The sequence below is a fragment of the Medicago sativa genome, chromosome 3 (genome assembly GCF_051527215.1).
Source record: "Medicago sativa cultivar Bolivia chromosome 3, Bolivia_mono, whole genome shotgun sequence".
Lineage (NCBI taxonomy): Eukaryota > Viridiplantae > Streptophyta > Magnoliopsida > Fabales > Fabaceae > Medicago > Medicago sativa.
Window position 1 is genome coordinate 99,930,490 of NC_140751.1, and position 17,962 is coordinate 99,948,451.

At 34.7% G+C, this 17,962-nt stretch overlaps 1 protein-coding gene and 1 long non-coding RNA gene across 2 annotated transcripts; one reads left to right on the forward strand and one right to left on the reverse strand.

Annotated features, from left to right (window-relative positions):
- The first annotated feature begins 3,023 nt into the window (after window positions 1–3,023).
- On the forward strand, window positions 3,024–4,014 carry LOC146942825 (uncharacterized). Its single transcript, XR_015032876.1, has 2 exons — window positions 3,024–3,364; window positions 3,502–4,014. It is a non-coding gene; the product is annotated as an uncharacterized LOC146942825 (long non-coding RNA).
- Window positions 4,015–4,461: 447 nt separating this feature from the next.
- On the reverse strand, window positions 4,462–5,160 carry LOC146942826 (uncharacterized protein At5g65660-like). Its single transcript, XM_085756908.1, has 2 exons — window positions 4,890–5,160; window positions 4,462–4,767 (listed from the first exon to the last, which is right to left on the reverse strand). The coding sequence occupies exons 1-2, from the start codon at window positions 5,130–5,132 to the stop codon at window positions 4,633–4,635; spliced, it is 378 nt and encodes a 125-aa protein (XP_085613034.1). The 5' UTR covers window positions 5,133–5,160; the 3' UTR covers window positions 4,462–4,632.
- Between the last annotated feature and the right edge of the window lie 12,802 nt (window positions 5,161–17,962).

Consider the following 17,962-nt stretch of genomic DNA (forward strand, 5'->3'; position numbering starts at 1 on the left):
CCCAATACTTAGACATAGGGAAATATTTCTCCAAGAACTTCAGCTCTAACTCTTCCCATGTTTGGACAGTCCCGTTTGGTATTGTTAGCAACCAATCTTTTGCTCTTCCCGTCAAGGTGAAAGGAAATAGCCTTAGTTTCTTTTGTGCTTCAGTCACGGTGGCTGGTTGCACACAAAACTCACAAGTTTCAGCAAAGCGGCTCAAGTGTTCATGAGGACTCATCGCTTCAGTCCCATCGAATTGCTTGTCCCTCAAACCGTTGAGGACAGTTGTCTTGATGTCGAAGGCTACGGGGTTAGCTGGTTGAAAAGTATGGGTCAGTTGACCGCGATGAGTGGCTAACCCGTAGTCTCCTAGCTTAGGTCTCGGTGGTACAACTCCTTCTCCTTCCATAGTTGCAGATTTAGGAGAAGAGATTGTTTCAGATTCAGTTGAGAGTGGCTCCGGTATTTGTTCTCGAACACCCGGTGGAACGGACTGAGCTAACCTTTGCGACCGGACAGCTTTCCGAAGTGCTCTAGCAGTTCTTTCAATTTCCAGATCGTACTCTAAGTCGTCTGAGCTCTGTTTACCTCGCATAAACAGCAAAATACCTTAGTAGCACTACACAACACAAAGTAATCAAGTGAATATGAAAACAGAAAAATAAAAATTAAAAACAGAAAATTAAATTGCAAAAACCCTAAATTATAACGTAATTGCCTTGTTGAAATAAATCAACAGTCCTCGGCAACGGCACCAAAAACTTGATAGAGGATTGGCAAGTGCACCAAATACTATCGAAGTAGTAAAATTATCGATCCCACGAGGACTGTTTTTAACTTCAATAATTCAATTGCGTTATAGAAATAGGATGTGTAAAGTTTATTTTTAGTTTGCCACTAGGCAGAAGATTTGGTTTGATTTTAATTAAATCAAATAACAGAAAAATAAAGATTTGATTAAGAAAATATGGAGAGAGATGAGATCAGATCCTACGAATCCTCTAAGTTCCCCTAATTGGTCTACTGCACCTATTTGTTATGAACCCTCTTCTAGTTTACGATGATTAACAAATTAGCCCTAATCAATCCCTTGAGTTAGGACCCTCTTCTTAAACTACAGCATCTAGTTCCTTAGGTGGTCTAATAATTCTTGAAGGTTTTACCGAACGTTAACCTATTATCACTAACAAACGATTATCTATTCCTAGACTAACCCTGTTTATTAGAACAATTCAATTAGGTCTAAGTCGAAAGCCATGGTCAGTGGTCATTCATTCTCACAAAATCAAGTTATATGTGATCAAGATATAAAAAGCATTAAGAACAATTGAATTGAATAAACTAGAATTGAATTCATAAACGAAATAGAGTTTCACAGCAACATATGTCAATTAGGGTTACAAAGATTCATCTCGGATCTAATCTCTAAGAGATTTAGCTACTCATAATCGAGTTTACAAATAGCATAATCAATGAAATAATTAAAACATACATGAATTGGTAAAAGGTTGAAGAAATCGCCCTTCTAGCCGTCTCCGATGTCTCAAAATCGCACTTTGCTCTCCAAAATCGTAACCCTTGTTCTTCAGATTGAGTGCAGTATTTATAGAAGTCATGGGCCTGACCCGTCAAAATCGCGCCGCGCCATGTATATAGGCGTGCCGCGATTTCCCTCAAACAGGGAGGATGTAATTTTGCTTCAAAAATCGCAGCACGGCTTGAAATTGGCGTGGCGCGATTTCCTTCGAACAGACTTCAATATTTAAGCTTTTTGCACTCTAGAACAGTATAAATTGCATGAGAACTCTATCAAAATGTCACAATAAGTCCTAAAAATTACGTAATGACAGCATGTCATCACCAACTTTTCCCTCGTTCACCATTATCGTATTAATCCGGAAAATATATTCCAGAAATCAAAGGTGCATTCCGGATTGTATTTTCCAGACTCCATTAGTGTCATGGCCGGTGGTTTGCACCACGTGTTTTTGTCGGTGGTCAAGTCAAAAAACGTGTTTTACCACATTTTTTGACTACATTTATGACCTCCCAACCGTTTTTGACCCCCTCCCTATAAATAGCCTTCCAAACCCCACCATTTCTCACACCAACCTCTCCCACCCTCTCCTTCTCTTCTTCCTTCTACAACCATGGTTTTCCATCGTTGGCCTTTCATAGATAAGGGCCTCGTTGAAAACTTTCAGGGTTTGTATGAACGGTCAATGAGAATGGAACCGCGCTGCAAAGAAGCGCGGTTCATCTGGGGGTCATGTGGGTCAGTGTGGTTCTTAGCTTGGTCTGTTTTAGCGTAAGTTTGAGAACCTCTTACCTCCCTCAGGGGCATTGTTCTCTTCTTCCCGCCCTCCTCTTCCCTCCTCCTCCGGTTGCCCTCCAATAGGGAAATTACTGCTATGTCCTATCACATAGCAATGGTTAGGCTCTTAGGAGATTAGAAATAGATATAGGGTCTTATGTAATAAGCTTAAAAAGCTTGAAAATTATTGTAATGTATTGTTCATATATTAATAAAATCAGTTGTTTTTATGTTTGTGTCTTTTTATTTATGTATTTTTTTTACTTTATTTGCATTTTATTTTACGAATTTTAAAGCTTGAAATTGTAAAAGTTCTGGAAGGAAACAATTCCGGATTTTAAAATCCGGATAAATCTGCAAAATTCTAACAATCCATTCCGAAAAACGAAATCCGGACCAGGGGTAAAAATGAAAAAAAATAGGGCGCGCTAAGAAAGGCATAGGGTGGGAAAAGTAAATCTCTCCACTTTATAATCATATTTTTTTTATCATAGCATTTTAGATGCACGAACTATTCTTGGATTACATATTCTTAATTAAATAATGGTAATCCATATTTCATCACTCCTATATGAAATATAAGTATTTAGCTGCATGATTTAGTTTTTTTATTTAATTTATGCATTGTTAAATCTTGTTTTCTTATACATTTTTTTTTTTATAGAAAGTGCTATTATAGATATTTGATATATTTCTACTATCATTCTTATATTATATTTTAATATTAATTAAAGTAATTCAAACATTTCTCTAACCTCTCTCTAAGCCTCAAACAACAACCACAGTAGATCTACCCTTCAAATCCAAACTCTCCTCTCCGATGTAGCTTCTAGTGATGGTGGTGCGACGAGCTTCAGCCTCCGCACCACCGTCGATCCTCTTCTCTATCAGGCGGTCCTCCTGTTGCTGATCTAGTTTTCACAGGTTGTGTTTTCGTTACGCAGCCGTGATCTTGGTCGTGACGGATCTGGCTCTCGCCTACGCTGAAGGGATGAGGGTCGATTTTGTGTTGCCGGTTTTTGTGTCACCGGATCCTTGCCGCCGGCAGGCTTCTTGTCCTCTTGGGTATCTGGTTCTGTTTTTGCTTTTCTTTTCGTTTGTTTTTACTTTTGTTGTTGTTACAGGAAGATGAAGATGGCTGGTGGTATAGTTGTGATCCTATGTTTCTGTTTGATAATCTTAAATTTGGTTTCTAAATTTAGGATCTGGTTCTATAGTCTAACTCTGCTCGAAAGAGCTAGGTGCGTAGATACTCCGTGTTGACGGTAGTTATCGTTTATCGTACCTTTAGACTTTATCTGCCGCGGTTGCTTTTCGCGCCATTGGTGGACTGTGATGACTCTTCGTCGGTTGTTCATCCCATGATCTGGACTTCGACTAAAGTTTCAAGACCTATGCGACTCCGTCTTTGGTTCGTGTTTGATTGGATTGGCCTGAAAGGGCGTTTAACTTGCTTCATCTAGAAGGGAGTTGTGGACCTTGGATCGTTTCTGTGTTGGCAGACGATTCATACGCCTTCTCAAAAGCTCTGAATGCTCACTCTGCGTGTTTTTTGCAATTCGGTTTCGTGCTCACACGTGGGTTCGCTGGATTGTCCGTGGTTGTGATTGTTTAGGGTTGTTTCTTTTATACCACTTTTGTACCTTATTGTTGTATCACCAGTTTCAGGTTGTTTTGTGGTTTATTGGGTCAGGTACATGCCCCCCAATCTTGTACTTCCTGGTTTCTCTTTTTAATTTAATTTCCTTTTGGCTTAAAAAAAAAAAAAAGTGGAAGAATCGGTGAATATGTGGATAATTTTAATTAATTATTTAAAATATTAATAAATATTACATCAAATATTAAAATGTTCTTTCACTTTTTTTTTGACAAAAAAAAAATGTTCTTTCACTTATTATATTTGTTTATATTTTTTTTGAAGACATATTTTTTTTGACAAATTTAAGGTGCAAAACTATCATAGTCTCATTTGAAAAGCACATAAGGGTCCGTTGTTGTTCTTGTCTCTCTTTGAGACCCGTGGTCTATCTTGTGTGTGGGTTTTTCTTTCTGTTTCTTAAGACGGATTCTCTTTTGAAGAAAAAATGTATCTTAAAAACCAAGACTTCTAAAAATAAATTTAAAAAAAATATAGGCTAGAAAGAAAAAGAAAAGAAAAGTGGTAGTATTAATAATTGACCCCCCTAATTTGAGTATATCATTTAATTTGTGATGTTTAGTAAAAATATCAACACATTCACTTTAGTGCAAGAAAACTAGGGAAAAGAATATCAACACTTGAATCGAAAGAGACTATACAGAACAGAGCCCAATCCACCCTATCAACACATTAACTATTCATTCTGCACATGGATTGTGATTTTTTCATCTGTTGGAGCCTTACATGGGCATGCCAAAGCTATGAATTTTGGAACTTTATCTCCTGGCATCAACACAGGCAAGCTTTGACCATGATTCTCCTTCATCATCTAAGCACAATAATAACAAATCACATTAGTTTCCACACAAAAAAATAATAATGTTTTTTTCGTTACAAAATAGAAATCACTGGCTTTTGAATTGTGTATGTGTTAGCTAGTGAAGTAATTACCAAAACAGGAAATCCTGGTTTGTGGTGAGATGTAGCAAATTCTGCTTGTATACGAGGTTGTGGGTTGATAACATTAACCACATAAGATGGAAATAAAAATTGGAGTTTGTCCCAATATAAACAACAACAAAAGAAACAACAAATGAAGAATAACAAGAAAACAAGAAGAGCTAAACCCAATGGGAATCCAATGTATGGTGTGTCTTCAATTTCCATTTTTCTCTGTTGTTTTGACTCTCTCATTTCACCTGAATGAATGAAACATTACAAAGAATAATAGTAGGTTTTAATAACCATGAAAAAGCGTGACCGAATTTGCTTTTCAATTTATTGGCTTGTTCTTGATGATGCGCACTTACTTGTGAGTGGAGTTTGACATGTTTGCCGTTATTGATGTGAGTCAGATTGAATTTGGTCTAGGAGTAGTGGAGGTACATTTTACGTTTCGTACGGCAAACATTTGTTTTATTCATAACAACGACAATCATAATTTTTCATGTTACGTATGATTCTCATTTCTCAACTTTTTTTTTATTTTTTTATTATCAAACTATGATTCTCATATTTGAAATAATCAAATGTTGCATAAACTTATTAAAGGAACTCTATGTTCCAAACTAGTTATTTTCTTTTTAAAACAATATACCTAGCATGAAAGAATTCCATAATGTTTAATTCATCTATAAAGAAAAGAAAATTTAAATTGAAAATTTGTTTTTCTTATACTTCCAAATTTATTAGTTATTTCATTGTAAACTAGGCATCTCCGCGCGCAATTGCGGAAACAAATCTCTTCAATCTTGTAAGACTCAAATGAGTGACAAACTTTCTTAAGAGTTTTATTGTTGATGCATGCACAAAACCGAATTCAAATCCAAGACCTAGATTAAAATCTATTTGTGGATTGTACAAACATCATGTTTCTGAAAAATGGTTACATATTCTCGTTGATTAGGCAAAAAAGAGATACAAATTAACAATTGTCACATAAATATTTTAAGGAAAAAACTTGATAGTGCGACAAACTACCCACGAAAAACAACGAATAAATAGGTACCGTTGGATATTTCATTAGATTGCAGTTTATTTTGACTTTAATGTATTTTGAAAAAATAATACCGCTGCCCCCATGATTCGTGTGTCAGTCGCACTGTTATTTCTCGCACCAAGTAGCAATGCTCATATTTTAAATGACAAACAACAATCTTTAAGTGACTTTCCTAAAAAAAAAAATCTTTAAGTGACTACTTTTTAAAAAATGAGCGTGGGGGCAACTAAGATGCATAATAGTATGTCCATCGATAAAGTTTTAAATTTGTTTTTTCATGACTTTTTTTTTTGGTCACATTTTTTTTCTCATGACTTTAAAAAGAAGGATTCATTATCTGACCTGAAATACAATACTAATTATCTTTAGACATTTTTTCATACTGTCATGTTTTTTTAATTTATCCCGACAAAGAAAGCCGTCCACTTTCAATGGTACATATTATTCATCAAGTGTTGCACCATAGTGGTGTACTAGTAGTATAAGACTAGTGTTAAGCACGGGTGCTTATAAAGGTGAAATTTTGAAAAGCAAATTTTCATTCCAAAACAAACCCTTTTATTGGTGATTCAAAAACAACACTTATTTTACAGTTTTTTTTTTTTTGTTTTTTGAAAGACTTATTTTACAGCTTATTAATAAGAATTGGTTCAATTACTCATTGAATTAGATTGTGTGGTTCTTAAATTGTAATGATTTCGATCAAGTTCTTTTGACACTTCCGTCGCGGGTCTATCAAAATGGAGTGGAGGCATTAGGTCTCTGTCGCTATCAAAAAGTTGAAAATCAAGGGTGCAAAGCATTAAAAAGTCGGGTATTTCAACTAAAAATTAAAATGTTTGGAGTTTAGGGTTTAAGTCCCGACAAAAAAGAGAGTAAACTTAACATAACAACTAACATAAAAATATTTGTCGTTAAAAAAAGAAGTTGGAAAGCATTGTATAGTTTTGAACCCAACCTGTCGAAACCAAATTACCAATGAGAAACAATTTAATACTAATATTTTATGTTTTGATACATTTTATAGTTAGAATTTAAAATGGAAAACACACACCGAGAAAAAAATCTATCGTTATACGCATAAAATGGTATCCTCAACCTCAAGTGGAACAAGTTAAACAAAAATTCTCCATAATTTTTTTTATCGTTGTTTCATTCGGTGACCTCGTATTTGACAGTATTGAATACCTCATTTTATAGTTAGCATGCATGAGGTTATAGTTTAAAATCTCTTCATCTCCATTGAGATATCTCACACAAGTACATCTTTATTCCTTACTGCTATTACTAAGACTACATAATGTTGGTGCTCTTACTATCTCCACCGAATACCTCATAATGTTTTTTTTAATTGGTTGGTAAATTAATCATGATATTCAATGATTGATTCAATATATATTCTGAATCAAACTTAATTGATTTCAGAGCTTGTGGACGAATCAGCTTTACTACATGTAAATCCAATAGAAACAAGACAAGTAGATAATTTATCAAACCAAGCACGAGGTGCTTGTTTAAGACCATAAAGAGATTTATGGAGTAGGCAAACATGATCAGGATATTGAGAGTGTACAAAGCACGGAGGTTGTTCCATGTAGACACATTCATTGAGTGTACCATTCAAGAAAGCATTCTTCACATCCAATTGTTTGAGTGGCCATTTAAAACGCACAGCTAGAGAAAGAATAACCCGAATTGTAGGAGCTTTGACAACTGGGCTAAAGGTTTCACCAAAATCAAGGCCAGGGATTTGTGTATATCCTTTGGCTACCAATCGAGCTTTAAACCTGTCTATGGTACCATCTTCTTTCATTTTTGTTCAAAATATCCATTTAGAACCCACAACATTAGCACCAGGTGGGCGAGGGACAAGAGACCAAGTATTGTTTTGATGAAGAGCATCAATTTCCTCATGCATAGCAGTTCTCCAATTAGTGTATTTAAGGGCAGTTTTAAGAGTCTTAGGTTCTTCAATTGAGATGAGAAGGGCATCATGGGAGTGGGGAGGTTTGTTGATAGTTGGACAATCATAGATGTTTAGGTAAGATGGAGGGTGTTTGTCTCGAATTGGTCGACTAGAAGTAGGGATCTGATTAACTTGGTTATTTGATAGAGAATGTGCATTATCAACTGAAGGAGGGTCAACAATTGTAGATGATGATTGAGATGGTGGAGAAGGTGTGGTTTCCTCGAAATCAGAGGTAACAAGGTCTATGGTAGTGGAAGTTAAAGGCGGTGTAGTTGAATCAAGTGAAGAGGGGTCAATTTGATCCAAGACAATAGGTTTTAAGGTAATGATTGATGAGTCATTGGGTGCTAAAGTGTCATCTTTATTTCCTGAAAACCATTCATCAGAGTTAGGGAAAGTAGTAACAGATGAATCAAAAGATTGTGATTGTGTGGAATTTGTATGAGATGAATAAGGAAAATCATTTTCATTAAAAACTACATGACGTGAAATGTAGACACGGTGAGTGTGTGGATCAAGACAACGATATCCTTTATGAAGTGGACTATATCCTAAAAAAACACAAGAAGTGGTTTTTCTAGAAAACTTATGCAATCCAGGCGTCTTTAAATATGGAAAACATTGACATCCAAAAATTCTAAGTCCAGAATAATCAGGATGTTTACCAAAAAGTTTAAAGTATGGAGTATCCTTACCAATGGATGAAAGAGGTAAACGATTAATAAGATAAACAGAAGTCAAGAAAGCATCAACCCAAAATTTTAAAGGAACGTTTGCATGAAAAAGTAAAGTTAACCCGGTTTCCACAATGTGTCGATGTTTTCGTTCGGCAAGGCCATTTTGTTCTGGTGTGTAAGGACATGATAATTATTGAGCTATGCCGCTGTAAGCAAGATGGTTCATAAACTCATTGGAGGTGAATTCACCACCACCGTCACTTTGAAATATTTTGATCTTCCTGTCAAAATGTTTCTCAACAAAAGCTTGAAATTTAAGGAAACATGTATAAAAATCAGATTTATTTCTCAAAGGATATAACCATGTGTGCCGAGTAAAATCATCAACGAAAATTACATAATACTGAAACTTTTGAGAGGAAATTGTGGGGGCTGGTCCCCATAAATCACTGTGAATCTTTTCTAAAGGAAACTGAGAAGTTGAACTAGATTTATTGAAAGAAAGTTTACAACGTTTTCCGAATTGACAATTAGTACATAAATTATTTTTTGTCAACCAATTTGAAACGTTGATAATTTTCTTATTTTCTAGAGTTTGCAAAAATTTAAAATTTGGATGTCCTATGCGAGCATGCCATATTTCAGGAGATGCTTCTTTAATAGTAGAAAGAGCTTCAAAAGTTTCCCCCTTTAGAGCATAAAGGTTACCTTGTTTATGTCCTTTGGCTAAGATCTTTTGTGTTCGATCCTTAATGACAAAACCATTAGAGTTAAATTAAAAAATACAATCATTATCATTAGTGAGTTGACTCACTGATAATAAGTTCTTTTTAAGATTAGGCACAACCAAAGTATTATTTAGATCAAGCTTACCTTGAGTAGTTTTAAGAAAAATTTTACCTTTATGGGTAATAGGTAAAGCTTGCCCATTTCCAACAAAAACTTTGTCACTGCCAAAATAAGGTTTAAGATTTTTAAAGTTACCTCCTTGGTGTTTTATCTTGGTTTTCGGGTGTCAAACATTGATTACGTTTGAACCTTTTTAACCGGTGATATCTCATTTTTTCTTGGGAAGGGAAAAAATAAGCAAAACCCTTGAGAATCGAGGTCCGGGAGTTGTTTTCGCTACGGGAAGGTGTTAGGCACCCATAACGACTATAGTAACCTATAGAAACCGTCGCGCGCTTTATTTTTAAATGCTATTTTGAAAGTGTTTATTAAACCTAAAAATATTCTAAGTGAAGAATTGGAGGGAGAAGAATGTTTTTGAATTTTTATTTTATTCGAATTGAAGGAATTTTGTCCTTGCCTACGTACCCGTTTAAGGGATCAAATCCGTCGTAGTTCTCTTCCAAAGATGTTTTTGTTTTTGTTGGTTGATTTTAAGTTTGAAAATGGGATTTTGAAGAATGGAGATTGAGAGGCCTTAAAGGCATGAGATTTAAGAAAAAGGTGGGGTTTGATTAGCTATTTTGCAAAAGAAGTCAAGCATGATTAAAGTTCATTGAAATTTGATTAAGAAAATAAAAGGGAAAATTACAATGGGATTTTTATCCCAAGGTTTATTAGGAAAAAGATTTGAGTGATGCCATTCGTATTTTTTTGGAAAATTGATTTTTCTAAGTATAAAGCCTAAACATTCATCTAAACATACAATCCTAAACATACATCTAAACATGCATATTCTAGCTATATACCTAAAGTGAAGTGTGTGCATGTGTCGGTGCTCGTGTCGGTGTACATCATTAGAGTCCATAGTCCTTATTACATCATTGGCCTAGATACATTCTATGGTCTTGCAAGAATTTTAAAGGCATAGGAAAAATATTACAAAATTCCTAAGTCTTTACATTCTAAGCCTTGGTAAAGAATTTAAATTGCAAGAAGATGAAGGTGAATATGAGATGAGATGGGAATGCTTATGGAATGATGAACAAAATGGTTAGTAATATAAGGCACAAAATGATAGAAGAGATAGGCAAGAAAATATTAAGCAAATCAAAGAGAATTAGCACTAAAAAGTGGCCAAGACATGCCTAAAATTTACCATGATATGAAAGCAAGATCATGACCTATAATTTTCATATCCTTCGCAAATTTCCAAAGGGTTTTATTTCAGCATATGACATGAAAATCACAAGGCCACATCAAGCTTCCAAAGTTTTGGCATACTTTAGACCTATTTTGCACTAATTTTGCACATAGTAATATTCAAACAATTCACAACACAAGAAAGTAATATCGTACACTACAAACAACACCAAATATTCCAGATCAACAACAAATAATGCCCCAAAATTACTCTTCAAGCACCAATTATCATGAGCCAAGATATTGGAATTAAAATGTGCAAAAAGACTTCACAAAATATGATAAATAAACAACACAAGTCACTCACAATTTCACATGTACTTTTCCTAACAATTTTCAACATGCAAAAGGTCACAAGAAACAAGTCTTAATCACCCAAAACAAGTGTAAGAGAAATCACAAGATTTTTACAAGTTTTTAACAAAGTTTTTCAAAGAAAATGAAAAAAAGAATTGAATTAACAAAGAATTATTTCCATGTATTTTCACCAAGATTGACATGTAAGGCATATCAAAATTTAGTGAAAATAACAAGAAAATATTGAACGAAAAAAAATTTAGGAATTTTTTTAAAGGATTTTTGGTAAAACGTGGTGTAAACAGTACTGAACAGTGTTAAAATAGCAAGAAAATTACAAGAAAATGAAACAAACAGACAAATCAAGCCCAGGCCCAGTTCAAGTTGAAAAACGGGTTAGCAGGAGTCCTAGGGATCGTTAGATCGATCCAGTTGGATCAGATCCAAGATCCAAACATCATGAAGGCCTGGGGCGCATGGTAACACGATAGGCTAGCACACATGGGAGTCAGCGCAGAATATAGGAGTATAAAAGCAATTTCCCTTCACAAATCCTCATTTTCTTCACACTTTCTCTCTCTAACCTTCAAACAAACACAAAAGTGCTCTCTCCTCTCTCTAACTGAGCTTCGCCGGGGAAGATGAAGAAGAAGTGGTCCGACGCGGTGGTTGGCCGGCCAAAGCGGCGGCGCCACCGCGTCGGAAGTTTAAACTTCCGTTTTTTTTTTAAAATTTTTAAACCAAAACGTTCCTCTTCATCTTCTCCACCTATATTCCAGTTCAGATTTAAGAAACCAGCAACAAAAAGGACTAGATCTAGGGATTAAACTTCGAAAAATTTCTTTTGAGAGTAAAGAAAGAGATAGGGATACCTCGTTTTAATGAATCCAAGAGCTTCCAGAACACTAATCTTCACTGTATTCACGTTCTACTCCTTCTTTTCCTTCGATTTGCTCTCGGATTTCTTTTCTTTTCACAATCTGGATTCGGTTTCGTGCTTCAACGGCCTCGTATGCATGAATGCTTCTTGATTTCGAACCTGTTGTGGTTATTGGGTTCGGATTTGGACTGTTATGGTTTGGGAAATTCGATTTTTGTTGAATTTCGGTTTTGAGGTGATGAATTGTGAAATCAGTGATGAATTGGTGATGTTATGATGTGTTTGTGATGATTTGCGATGATTTTTGCGGTGGCTTTAGGTGGTTACAGATTCTGTTGTGGTGGTTTTGGATTCGGTTATGGAGGAGCTTGTTGAAGTTCTTGATGAACTTCAAGCAAGTTCTTCAGATTTCTGGTGTTTGATTTGTTTTTGTGGAGAGAGAGGGAGTGAGAAGTGTTTTTGATGAATTGTCAAAAAATGAATGGTCAAAAAATGTATGGTATCTTTGACCTTGACTGTGACTGGACTTATATAGCTGACACATGTAACTGCTGGACCAATAAGCCACTGCCATGTGGCGTAACTAACTCTTGGACAAATGAAAAACTGACACGTGTACAGGACTGATGACTTGGACAAAATGGACTAAAATGCAATTTTTTAGGATTTTTAAGACTTAAAATAAAAATAAAAATAAAATGAGTTAAAATTGGTAATTGGAAAACAACGTAAAGTGAAACGGTTAAAATTGACAAAACGGACTAAAACGAACCAATGGCTTAAATGAGGTACTTTAAAGTAACCTCTCTCTGCCGAAATTTCGTGTGAAATGACCAAAATGCCCCTGGGGCTAAAACGACTGAAAATGACTCAGATGAAATTTTTAAAATGGATTTTTAGCAGGGATTTAAAGCAAGAATTTATACAAACAACATTAAAAGACTCAGGGACAATTTTAAGAGTTTAAACAGAGCTTTGACACATGAAAAGACTAAAACGCCCCTAGGGGCAAAACTGACTCAAAATGACTTCAAATGCCATTTTTGAAATGGATTTTGACATAGAATCGAAATAGAGACTTGTTCAAACTACTTGAAAGGACTCAGATAAATTTTTAAAAGACTGAAAGAAATTTTGACATAGGAAATGACTAAAATGCCCCTAGGGGCTAAACTGACTAAAAAATGACTCAACTGATATTTTTGAAATGAATTTTGACATGAGATTGAAACAAGGACTTATACAAACCAATTTAAAAGACTCAAACAATTTTCAAGGATTACAATGAGTTGAATGCAGGAAATGACTAAAATACCCTTCTATGTGAATTTTGCAAATAACATTGAAATAAAATGCAGAGAAAGATGTAATTGATCAGAGACATATCAAATGAAAATACAAGAAAAGAGGAATTGAGTTAGTATTTTTAGGTCCAAAATTAGGGTATAACACTTGGTTTGTCATATGAGTGGTTGCTCCCGAGTCAACATAGAAATCCGAATCATTATCATCATTCAGGTACACTGTTGCTAATGCTTCATGGGAGTTTTCTTCTACATCATTATATTCATACCTGTAATAACAGTTAGATGCAATATGGTTTGCTCTACCACATATTTGGCAATTTTCCCTATTTTGTTTCCTTGGACGATTTTGATTATAATTTTGTGAGCCACGTCCTTTAACGTTGCCTCTACCTCCATGCATATCACTTACCCTTCCTTTAAGGCTAAGGGAGGCTTGATTATGATTAATGGAGGGCTTTTCTTCAGCAAGATAAACCTGTTCAAAATTCTGCAATGACATAATAAATTGATTAAAAGAAGGATATGGAGGTTTTGATAATACCGCAATTTGAAATTCTTTGTACTTGTTTCCAAGTCCTTTCGAAATTTGCAAAACTTTGTCAATATCTGAAAGTGGCTTTCCGATGGCTGAAAGTTTGTCACACAATTCTTTGAATTTTCTGATGTATTCCTGCAAGGATAAGCTCCCCTTTGTGATAGCATAAATGCTATTTTTTAGTTGGGCTTCACCTTCTTCAGTGTTGGGCAACAGCTGTTCATGGAGTGAACTCCAAATATAGTGAGTTGTATCCCCTCCAAGGATCATGCTAAGAGCTTCTTCTTTCATGTTTCCAAGGAGCCATGAGGTGAGCAATCCATCATTCAATATCCACTGCTCTGCATTTGAATTTTTTGTTTTGGTTCCAGATGAATCGGTGATCTCATCATCTGGTTTGGAAGTGCTAGTAATATGATGTTCAAGGCCCATGCTTCTAATCAAAGGTAACATTTGGAATTTCCAAAGAAGAAAATTTGAAGTGGATAGTTTGATTGAAACAAGGCTTGAACATTGGTGGAATGACTGAATTGTGAGTTTAGGTTCTTCAGCAGAAGGTGAAAATGCTTCTGATACCATAATGAAAATTGAAATTATGATAAAATAGTGGCTGAAAGATTAATTGAAATTGTATTTCAGCTTACTTTCATAATATACACTGATACAATTTATATGTCTGTATCCAACGGTACTAATATATGTATATGAGGAAATATCACTAGGAGCTTTTATGAATATTATTTGTCTTTACTCCATGTATCAAGGCAATGCATTCAGACAAATTACTTTCCAATGGTTTGTTTGATTTGTCTTGATTTGATTCATTAATTGATGAGTCTTCATTATTCTTTACACAAAACACTAAACAGACATGATAGATAGAGGATTAGAGGTGCAAGAAAATGAGGTAGTAAATCGCCACATGTGAGTAATAAAACGACATTATTATTGACTAAACCAACAATCATTTCCATTTTAATTTTCAAACAAAATAAATTAGGGGGCTTTACGTGACATGAGTTTTCACTTTTCACATTCAAGTTTCTTAAATAAAAGCCGTGAGGGTCATTTCATTGGTCACAACTCATATCAGAACGATTCTCGTGAATTATACTCCCTCTTTGCTAATATATCAACGTCTATTCAGAGATTTTGATTTTAGAAACAGATCTAAATTAACATCCTTTCTTTTTCGACATATATCTAAATTAAATCTTAACAAGTGTTACAATATTTAATCCTTCAAAATTAACATGATAGGCAAATAACGTTAGGCAAATAATAATGTGTTAGTTTTTACTATAATTCCTCGCCTGTTAGATAAGGTAAAATTGTTATCTTTAGGTTGGCTGAAAGCTAAAAAGGTTGTGTTTGTCTATGATACACAGAGGTGGTGGTCAAGTCCTTTAGAATGTCTGGGTATTGGCTAACTTCTGTAATCTATGTCCTTTGTGATTCTAAACTCTTGTAATTTTTAGTGGTTTCTTAGGCACGCCTTGTGCTTAGGAACTCCTATTTGGTGTGTTATATTATTTCATTTTGATTTCTTCAAAAAAAAAATGTGTTAGTTTTCAATGTTTGAACCTTAGATCTCTTCATTAATACTCATCCAATATCCCTCAACTCACCAACTGAGTTGTTTTTTTTATAGTACATCATTCATAAATCATGTAAACCAAATAATGTTTTTGTTTTACGACAAATGTTAGAAGCTAGTTTGTTAAATTATTACTACCTCCGTTTCTTTTTAAGTTTCACTTTTTAACATTTTACACAAATAGGGGTGGAAATGGGCTAGGCCGGGCCGGGCTTTGTAAGGCCTAAGCCTGGCCTACTTCAAAAATTATAGGCCTGGGCCTGGCCTATTACCCGTCATAGGCTCATTTTCGAGGCCTGGCCTGGCCTTTTTAAAGGCCTGATGAAGCCTGAAAGCCTATTTAAAAGCCTATTTTATGCTAAGGCCTGGTAACACATGTAAGCCTATTCCTAAATAGGCTAAAATTTATTAAGGCCTAAAGCACACAAATATGATTGCTACTAAATAATGAATTCTTACGAAGGTCTAATCACACCAATATATCAGCTACTAAATAACCAATCATATAAAGGCTTGTGTTTATGAAGAAAAAAACTTCAAAAATATCAATAAAGGAAGATATATTATATATGAAAAGCTTAATAGGCCGGCCTGATGGGCTTAATAGGCTTTTTTGCAAGCCTTAGCCTGGCCTGTTTAATTAAATAGGCCTTATAAAAAGCTTGAGTCTAGCCTTGTTAATAAACGAGCTGGGCCGAACTAGGCTTTAAATAGGCTAGGCCGTAGGCCCCTGTCGGACGGTCTGGCCTGTTCCCACCCCTATACACAAACCAAGACACTCAATAAATGTTACTTTTTCTTATACAATAATCTATACTTTTACTATAATAGCCTTAGTCATTTAATATCTTATTTCATATATTTCTCTCTCCACAATAAATAACTAAGGGTAATGTTGGTAAAACAACATTTATTGTTGCATTGAACTTTGAAAGTGACAATTAAATAGGAACAAAAAATTTCTCTAAAAGTGACACTTAAAAAGGAACAGAGGGAGTATTTTACTTTTTCGTTGAGTTTGAACCCCGACCTTCAACCCATTTTCACTTAACTCAAACCAGTTAAGCCGCTCAACTCCCCAATAAACAAAATAATGTTAAATTATCATATTAAATAAATTTAAAAAAATGAAAAATTTGTTTAAAGAGGGTTTAAAAATATTATAATTATATCAAAAACTATTTTTTATTTTCACTTATAAAATAGACAATGCATTTGTACACACAAAAAAAAAAGAATATGTGTGCAAAAAAAGACACCGACAATTTATTTAATTTAAATCTTAGAAGTATAACTGTGGTAGTAGCTTTTAATTTTGCATGTAAAAGAAATTTGAATATGGATTCTCTACTACCACACGACGGTTGCGTACAATCTGAAAGAAATACACGAAGATATGATTCCAAGAAATTTACAGGTTACAACTCATTGTAAAATACAAGAGTAGAAGAATAATAAAACCATTCAAGGTGCTTTTCTTGGAATAGAAGAGTTAACCACGAGAAAAATACTTTGCAAAAGTATTAAGAAAGCTTCTCCCTAGTCCTCTTTATAAAAGCTATCTGTACTAGTATTTATTTTACTTTCAAATAATGTCCTTTTTTTTTTTCTTTTCTTTCCAATACTGATTAACTTTATAAAATAGTGCTGCCAACTTCTACTTTTGAAGAAGAAGAAAAGTAAAGAAAAAGTTGGGTCGTCCAACATTGCCTACTTACCTAACTTTTGTAAAGAACATCAAGTGGTAAGTGGACGTAAAATCTTGCTTTGATCGAGGCAGAGGATTGTGTTACATTTGCATGCATTGCTTGCTGTGAATGGTTAATTCAAGATCATGCCCACGCATATACAATGATTAGTAGTTCATTTCGTTCTTGTTAATTAAGCGCACCAAGACTAATGCTTTTTTGGATGACAAGAGCGCCTAAGCCCATAAAAGCAAAATACCATTTAACAAACGGCAAAGTCTAAAAACCAATAAATCAGCTTCACAGGCCAAATTCGCCAAAGCGTCGACACAAAAATTAATCTCCCAATATTACCTCCTTTAGATACACCGTCTCTGTTAAGCCTAACACACCGATCACACAGGTGCAACCATCGAAACTCATCCACTCTATTAACATATCCTCGGCTGCATCAATTAATACGACCAGAATTCATGTCCTAATTCTGCGTACTCTCCTTCAAACCTCCATCCATAGCTGATTCGGCATCACGAAGTTTCCATCATGCATCGCCAAGTCCACAGCGCATGACATGCCTTCGCCGAAAACTCCACACAGAGACACTATCGTAGACTTAGAGAGGGAGATGATAAGGTAGTATTGCTGGTGAAAATTTTTCAAGATGTCATTTTATCTAAATGTAATTCGTATGCTTTCTTGTGGGTTTATGCACTTATATTTAAGAATACTAGTATGGCACGATTAAACAAAATAAAAAATTTAGTAAAAACTTGTTAAAGTATATTAAAAATTTGGAAATATAACTCAGTATCTCAAAGTTTATGACTCTCATGCACTACGTACGCACCAATCCATTGGGCTAAACCATAATATAATTTTTAAATTTTTAAGAGCTGCCTTTTTTTAATGATTAAGAGCCTTGAAAGTTTGTAAGAATTGAATTAATAGCACTTTCTAGTCAATGTTTGCATCTCTTTTATTTTA

Excerpts from the sequence above, each read along its gene's own strand:
- LOC146942826 (XM_085756908.1), bottom strand. The coding sequence starts at position 5,132 with ATGAGAGAGTCAAAACAACAGAGAAAAATGGAAATTGAAGACACACCA. Across the intron at positions 4,768-4,889 it reads AACCAGGATTTCCTGTTTTG|ATGATGAAGGAGAATCATGG; the intron begins GTAATTACTTCA and ends TATTGTGCTTAG.